The sequence below is a fragment of the Buceros rhinoceros genome, unplaced genomic scaffold (genome assembly GCF_000710305.1).
Source record: "Buceros rhinoceros silvestris isolate BGI_N320 unplaced genomic scaffold, ASM71030v1 scaffold33473, whole genome shotgun sequence".
NCBI classification, from domain to species: Eukaryota; Metazoa; Chordata; class Aves; order Bucerotiformes; family Bucerotidae; genus Buceros; species Buceros rhinoceros.
The window spans coordinates 2,708-11,009 of record NW_010405889.1 but is presented as its reverse complement, the minus strand read 5'-3'; the positions used below and the strand labels follow the sequence as shown (position 1 = coordinate 11,009).

The 8,302-nt window shown below is 54.5% G+C and overlaps 1 protein-coding gene across 1 annotated transcript in view; it reads left to right on the top strand.

Moving 5' to 3' along the window:
* Nucleotides 1–7,128: 7,128 nt before the first annotated feature.
* Nucleotides 7,129–8,302, top strand: part of LOC104491475 (histone-lysine N-methyltransferase 2A-like) — a gene marked incomplete at both ends in the record, with an annotated part of 3,656 nt that continues 2,482 nt past the window's right edge. Inside the window, 2 exons of the mRNA XM_010133906.1 lie at nucleotides 7,129–7,198; nucleotides 7,908–8,302. Coding sequence (XP_010132208.1) covers nucleotides 7,129–7,198; nucleotides 7,908–8,302 — 465 coding nt within the window. The remainder of the gene's footprint in view (nucleotides 7,199–7,907) is intronic.

Here is an 8,302-nt window from a genome sequence, read left to right as displayed (position 1 = left end):
CTGCAGTCAGGCTGTCAGCTGCGGGGCGGGCAGCCTGTCTTCGTCTAAATTTTGCCCCTTTGAAGAGAGGGTGCTTTGCTTTTCCATTGCTGGCAATATCAGAGTTCATTAAAACACCCATAAAATTATGATTTCCTGATGCCTTTCCGGCTCAGTGTTGGTGTTTTCTTTTGGGTGCCATGAAGTGGAGCTCATCACTCGTGGCTGAGCTGGAGAAATCCCTGGGCTGCCGCGTTCCTGCTCTGGCGGGCTGTGGTGTGGGGAGGAAGGGAAGGGTCTCACATCTGCAGGGTGGAATCACCGGTGAGCTCGCCAGCGCGGCAGCTTGAGTTTAACCTCGCCTGCACCCGTTAGCCAGCACCAGGACCTCCCAGGCTGTGGGTCGGGATCCTCACGCTTTTTCTGTTTGCAGTAGAGCAGGTTCAGTGGAATTTGCCAGGTCTGCGTGAGAGAAGTTCCCGCCTGGGGAGCTCTGGTTGGACGGCCGGAGTGGCTGTGGTCTGGCTGATCCGCCTAAGCTCAGAGCAAACTGCTCCCTAGGGCTTCGGCAGGGGGAGGTGTGCTGCTTTGGGTCTGTTTCTCTGTGATGGCATTGAGTTGGTTGGGACTTTTAACTCTGATTGTCTTAAAGTATATTTTTCCATCTCAGAAAAACTGTAAAATGTCTTTGGAAGACCTTGCAAGTTTGGCCTTTCGTGTATCTTTGCTGCTTTGAAACAGGACAGCTTGGGCACGTCCTGGGTGCTGGCAGTGATGAGGGCAGCCTCTCTAGGAGCTTAACGATTTCACCTCTTACATCACTCTTGTGTTTAGCTACTAAATTTCTGTCTAAGGACACCACGTAGGGTGGAAAGTCAGATAACACATCTTTGTGGCTGGTGCCTGTAGGTCAAGCTCCACCTGACCACCCATGAGCAGGGCCAGGGTAGACTCGGGTGCGTTCCCTCGCGCTGGATCTGCAGCGGGTGCTGGCGTTCTCACCTGCTCCCCCGTGCTCAGATATAGTGAGCTCATTGGGTTGGTTTCCTTGCTTCAGCGGTGCTCAAGAAACAAATTGTTTGGTGTTGAAGGAGTCTGTAGTCGGTGCTTCTCGCCAGGGACTTTCTCTGCACGTGTTGCAGTGAAGACTATGCCACTGCTGCCGGTCACTAGCAGCTTCTCCCCAGTGGTACCAGTTCTCTGCGGGTGGGACTGGGGACTGTGGAGGAGCTCCAGCACATCCAGGAGATCAGTATGTGGTGCTGCCTGTGGTCTCTAGAGGAGAGGGTGGCCAAGTGTTCATGTGAAACAGTGATGTTCTGGTGCCTGTGCGGTCTCTGCTGTGGGCACAGTGATCTTCCTTGAGCGGGGGACTTCCAGAAGACCCCACCACATCCTTGGAGTAACAGCCCAGTACTCACACCCTTCCCTTCCACAAGGCTGAGGGTCTTCCCTGACCTCAACCAGCTACAGTCTTCAGCCGAGCTGGCACTCTGCACCAGGAATGAACACCGAGCTGTCGCTTGGAGCTCTGAAGGGGCCCATGGCGATGGGCAAGAAGCTGCATTGTCTTTTTATGTACAACTTCTGCTCTGGTGCTTATTTTTTTGACTGCTTGGCGGCCGGCTGCATTCCGGTGTTTGCTTGTGGAAGTAGCTGTTGAAACGGCACGTTACCAACCACGCAGGACAAGTCCACAGCAAGCATTGTGCGCGGTCTTTCCCTTAACTTGGCCGTTCCATGGCATGGAGCACGTTTTATTTCCCAGCCAGAAGGTTCCTGAATTCCAGGGTGCCACTGCTCACTCCCCGGGTTTCTGGGGACTTTGCACAAATCCTTGGCTCCTGCTGCAGCTCAGTGTTTCGCTGAGTTATCTCGAAACCAGCTCGCGTTGAGGCGGCCTCGTTGTGATACTTGGGTTTGGCACTGCAGGAGCTGGAAGGGACTTTTTGCACAGTAAAGCTACAACTAGCAACAGACGGTGATGTTGGTCGCGCGCGTTACCCGTCCTGCTTGGTGCGAGCAGCTCTTCGGCGCTCGGGTTGTGTTTTCTCAATCCGTTACGTCGGAAAAGAAGCTTGTGCCTGGCCATGAGGCACCTGCTGCGCCTTCAGCTCAGAGCTCCCTCCCTGTCCCCGTGTTCCATCGGTGCTTCGGGACAGCAAAGCTGGAGCCTGCTGGGTGCAGTTTGCCCAATCAATCTGTATCAGCTCGAAAGCTGCTTGAGGCTTGAGTGGAACGTGGTGGCGATGGCAGCGTCCCCAGTAGCGCTGCTGTAGTTCCGCACAGATTGTAAACTCTTCACGAGGCGAGCGCTGGAGTCGTGGCTGTGCACCATGGGCTGGCTTGTTTTGAAACGGTCCTCGATCCATGTGCTGTGGGAGGGAGTGGCTTGCGCCGTCACGCCGGAGCTAGGAGTACGGGTAATTTTGTTCCTCCACAGGCATTAAAATTCCGCCTGCCTCCAAATTTCCGCTCCTAGCGCTGCGTGAAGCTGCCCGGGTGTTTAATTGGTGAGGCGGCAGCATAGAGCCCTGCCTGTTCCTGCTGCGCGCACGTGGGGAGAAACTGCTCATGGCGCCGATGTAAAACAAGAGACGCGTGGTGGGAACGGAACAGGTCACAGCCCAGGAGCTGGGGGCTCAACGGGCTCCATCGTGCTCTCTCTCCGTTCTGAAGGCTCAGGCGTTCTGTGGGAGGTGTGAAAATGAAAGTGCCCCTGGGAACCATGCTGGAGTTTCCCATTCCCGCAGCTCGGCCAGCAATAGGCAGCACTTGGAGCCCTCGCAGGAGGGCTGAGCGGAGCTGGAAGGAACGTGGGGTTCCCATGAGAAGCTCTTCAGGGGGAAGGTGGTGTCGCTCATCACACTGACCACGTGTTTCAGAGGCAGCGGCAGCACTCACCGACCAGTTCTCTCTGGGGCTTTTCGAGGCTGCACTGCCTTCAGCTGGGGAGCTCGGGGACAGACTCCACCGCCACGTTTGGCCGCATGCTTCTGTGTCGTTGTCAAAGCACTGAACTACCGATTTCCCTCTCCTGCCTCGGGAGGAAGCGAGGGAAGAGGCTGGGTCGCTCTGTGAGTCAGTGGTTCACTTCTTGGCCTCTTGAACCAGTTTCCAAGCACGTCCCTGCCGAGGCCGCATCCTCCTGAGACGGTGAGCGCATGTGGAAGGTGCCCGTGGCTCCCACCAGCAAAGGAGTGACGGCGTGTACCAGCGCTTCTCCCCGGCTGGCAGGTGCGAGGGGACACACTCGCTGTGACCGTTCCAGCCGTGCTGCCTGCAGCACTTTCAGACAGCGACAATTAGAGTGGTAAAAGAGTGTGACTGTCTTGTGCGAAGTGAAATTGTGGCATGGAGGCGTTCTGCCCGGGTTTCTGCTACCCACCGCTTCTCCCATCCCTCTCTGGCCCCGGTCACTGCTGGGGATGCCTTTGGTAAAGAGCGTGGGTGCTGGCAAACTGCTTGAACGTGACGCTTCTTTGGGAATTAACCCTTGTAGCGAGGAGGCTGCGCAACACAAGCCTCGGGTTTGGTGGTCCTGTGTTTTGCCAAGGGCATGGCAGGCGATGGTGGTCAGTGTCCTCCTTCAGCCTTGTGCACCTACAGCAAGTGGGTTCTTGGACCCTGAGGTAACGGGGTGCCACGGTGTCCATACAGGGGTGAGATGTTTCCCCTGAGCCACGCTGCAAAGCATAGTTTGACTTTGGCAGCACTTCTGTGCTTTCCTGGGTGGTGTATGTTTCTTTAGGAGCAATGGATGAGTTTGCCACCACGCGAGGTTTTCCTAGTGTATCGGTAGAGCAGCCTCAGAGCGCAGCTGGTGCTGAAGTTCTGACCCGCTGCTCTGGTGCGCTGGGCAGGTTTGTTAGCTGTATCCATGTTTATTTAACAGCAAGCTCTAGAATTCTTCCCTTGTCCAAGGTTGTCCAAGCCTAGCTGAAGCATTGCCTTCTGAACACCCAGGACTGAACTGGGAGAGAGAGAGGTGTCTCTTGCCAGAAGCAGTGTGTGGCCACTGGTCTCTTAGATGTGGGCCAGGAGGCTTTGGCCTGGCTTTTCTCTAGCCACCTGCAAGCGGAATCTTTCTGGGTCATAGTTTGGCTGACCCTCTTCCTGGGAGGTGCAGTGAAAGCTGGTGGCAACCAGGCTGAGACCATTTCAGGTGCTGTAAAAAGTGTTGCTCGGAGTGGAGATTGTAAATGGGAATTTCTCACCCGGGATGGGACGGGAGCCGTCAGGTGCTCTCGGGATCGGGACAGGCTGTATCGATGAATGCTATTGTGAGGTGAAGCCCCAGCAGCATCTGAGCGCTGCTTCCCTTCAGAGCTCCCATCTCATTAAATGACAGAACGAGCGGCCTCTCAGCCCCTCGGTACATCGCTGTCACCTCCAGTGCTTATTAGCGACGTCGCGTTGCAAGCAGTCGCTTGGGAAGCGTCTCTCCGAACTCCCAGATGACGTTGCTTCCAACGCGAGCGCACCCGGCCTATGTCTCGGGGTTATGTAGTGCCAGCCTCTGAGGACGTTTTCTCTGCTGAAAGGAGTCCATGAGGTATCGTGCCATAGTTACTAAGCACGATTCTGAATGAGCTTCTAGAAACAGCCTGTCTTTTCTCAGGAAGGTGAGGTGCTGCTTGGAACCAAAACCAAGGTGGTGGTGCAGGGGAAGAGGAGTAAAACGTTGTTGAGATGAGTCTCTTGTGGAGTTAAACCTGCTCAAGAGCTGATTGGAACAGCTCTGTTGCTGGCTTAGTGCTGCTGACAGCACTGATGACAGTCCCGCCCAACTGCATGGATCTGTAGTGTCACAGACTGGTTTGGCGAGAAGGGACCTTTTAAGGTCACCTAGTTCAAGCTCCTGTGGTGAGCAGGGCCCCCTTCCCCTAGAGCAGTCGCTTGGTGGTGCTGCGGGTTATACTGCTGTTCCTCAGACATCATCAGCATCTTCAGGACAGCTTCTCTTTGGAAGGTGGCCCTGTTCCTGTCATGGCCGGGTTGCCCCAGGGAAAGCCTTTCGTCCTCTGCTCGCAGCTCTGTGGTCCCCGCCAGCGGAGGTGGGTGACATTGGAGCGGGAGGTGCGCGATGTTGGAGCAGGAGGTGCGCGGTGACGCGCCACGCGTTAGAAGCACAGAGCAGGGCTTCGTGTCTTGCGCCCAAGGCAAGCCCTCCCTCGCCCTCCTATTCCTCATCCCCAGTGACCTTTTGTGTGTGGCATTATTCTTTCTCCGGTGAACGAGGTCATGTTCAAAACCGTTATGGTTTTTAATTGCTCTCCATCTGTGGGGCTTTGTAGTCGCTTCTGAAAAGCTGGCAGGAGGCTGAACTTGCCTCAGACCTGCGTGGTGACGTACGGCAGCCGACTGGAGGGGTTGGCCTGCCAAACACGTGCTGGAGCTTGGTGGCCTTCTCGAGCTGCTGGTGCAAGTGACAAGGCTGCTGTCTTGGTGAGAGTGGCCACTTTGAGGTCACCGATACGCTCGTGTCACTGAACAGACATGCGTGACACACAGGTGCTGCCTGCAGTTTTACGTGCGGCCAAAGGGATCATTTCATGCAGAGCCCTTTTACCATGGACATGTGGTGGCTCCTGGGAAGGAGGTGAGGAAAAATGGTCATTCCCAGGACGTTGGGCCAAAGCCAGAATTACCATATCCTGTGGGAAAAGGAGGGTAATGGAGCTTGGTTTAGAAATAATGCAGGTTCTGAACCAGCCTCTTAGAGGAGAGGTCTCTAATTCAATGTTGTGAGGTAGTCATGGGTCTGTAACTCTTCCCCGAAATAATTTGTCTGGTTTTTAGCGGTTTTTGGTGTGGGAAAGTCCTTGGGGCTGAGCGGTTGCGGCTGCTGTGGCGAGGGCTCCGTGTTTGTGGGGCGGGCTGCTCATGCTGCAGCGCTGGGGTTGCGGAGGCACAGCCACGAGCTGCCCCTTGCTGGAGCCCTTGCTGCGCAGCGGACGCACGGAGCGGTGTAGTTAGAGCGGGGAGACTAGGAGAGGAGTTGTTTCATGGACAGAAATCGCTGCTTCTCCTGACTCGGGCCATTCCCCTGTAAGGTTTCTGAGTCTGGCCGATCGCAGCAGCTCGTTGTTTTTCCTGCTGCATCCTCCCACTGTTCCAGCCCAGGTTTGCCTTTCCCTTGGTGGGACCCTCTCGCCAGGCACGCAGCCCCATGCAGTGTGTTTACATCCCACGGCAAGCCCACGTGCTTGGGGAGCGGCTGGCAGGTGTGACGGCTGTTGGTCTGCAGCGCCAGCAGCGAGGAGCGGGTGGCCGGGTCCTCCAACAGCTCTCACTGCGGTTTTACAGGGGGTTGCTGATCAGAAGTGTGGGCTTTTCCCTTCCAGAGAACAGTCTGGGGTTGGGGGGGAGGGTGCTCTGTGTGCGTGATGCAGGGTTCCTCAGGGAGAAATAACATGGTTTGGTGTAATTTTATTCCTTCGTTGTTGCTTTTTCTGGTTTTCTTGTCATCGCTGCTGCGCCTGCAAAGAGGATATAGGCAACAGGAGTGTGAGGATGGGCAGGACCATCCCCTTCTCCAGCAACACGTGCTGATAGTTCATTGCTTACAGCAGTTACAGGCTGCAGCCAAGCTGCTGTGTTTTTGTGTTTGACTGGCTGGAGCGTTATCACCGTGGGAGGCTGGAGTGTCCGTCTGCTCAGAATGTTCGCTCTGTTTACGTCGTTTAACACTGAGGCCCATCAAATACAAACCAAGCGGGCCCAGAGGCCTTCTTCCTTGAGCTCCAGGATGCTCGGGCAGGCATGGACCTCACCTCTGCTCCTCCAGAGAGGTGGTTAGCGGAGTTCAGAGGAGCTGGCCTGCGTTGGTACAAGGGAAATAGACACAGAGACAGCGTGTAAGAGCAGACCTCTGTGGCTTGAGAGGAGCAGCAGATTTCCATATACACTTGTCCCTTGTTTCCCCTAACCATTTCTGATCGTTCCATAGCTGTAAACTAGAGGTGCTTTCTGTGAACCCATAGAAGTTGTATTTCCTTTTCCACAAGCATTTGCTAGAAGAGCAGATGCCAGCGGGTTACCTGGAGAGGGAGAATCCTTGAGAATCCCTTTGCGCTTTGATCATGGCGAGGCTGATTTTAACGTTAATACCCACTTTGTCACATTTCCATCCCTTTCTCATTGCAGGATGAACAGTTCTTAGGTTTCGGCTCAGATGAAGAAGTCAAAGTGCAGAGTCCCACCAAGTCCCCCACAGGTAGGTTCCAGTCACAGCGGGTGCCTCTCAGCTCTGTTCTCCGGTGTGATGGTTTTGCCATGCCTCTCCTGTGTGTGCCCTCAAATCTCGCACACCACCAAAGCCACCCCAGTCCTTTGGATTCTGCTCAGTTCATCTCGGACTGTTCACATCTGATCTGGTATAGACCAGGGAACTTGGAGTGAAAGAGCTGTGCTGACAAAACAAGATTTTTTGTGAAATTTCTTGGTTTCACCCTCTCTCTGGGCGCTGTTCTCGCCGTTCTGCTCTGTCCCTCAGCGGTGCAGCTGGGCACTGCTAGACAAGAAGGATGGTTTTATTCATTTCAGCTAGCTGTGATCTGCTTAAAAAACCCTGATTATGTAACGTGTTTGAAAGGTGGCTCGAGCCCATAAGATGTGTTGTTCCCTCTTGGCACTAGGGCCCCGGTGGGTTTGTACCATTGCACATGCCGCTGTTGGGAAAAGGCAACTTGTGTTTAAAATAACGATCCGCTTGGTATTTCCGATGGGAGAGGAGTTTTGTCGGGAAGGTGCTTGTCACGTGTATTGACAAAACTGTATTTGTAGTTGTCAAGACGTTTCAGTTAATCAACAACTTGTGGGGGCAGCGTGACCCATACTGAGGAAAGACTCGCGTGACCCAGGTAGTGCTGATCTGACACCGGGGGAAGTTTAACGTGTGCTCTGCGTTCTCTCCTTCCTCTCAGTTAAATCGAGCCCACGGAAACCTCGCGGGAGACCACGGAGCAGCTCCGACCGCAGTTCAGCCGTGCTGTCAGACTCTTCACCAGTGTGTTCCCCTTCAAGCAAGTCCGAAACCACATCCATGGAGAAGGTGAAGAAGAAGGAGTCGAAGAGCGGGGAAAAAAGACGGGGAAGACCTCCGGCGCTTACGAGCGTCAAATTCAAGTTGTCACAAGAAAAGGACGTGTTGGATGTTCCGAAGGGCAGTAAAGAAGAGAAAGAGAGTCTGAAAAAAATCAAAAGGTCACCATCCACTACGTTTCAGCAAGCAACGAAAATCAAGAAATTAAGAACCAGTAAGCTCTCCCCACTGAAATCTAAATTCAAGCCTGGGGGGAAACTTCAGATTGGGAGGAAG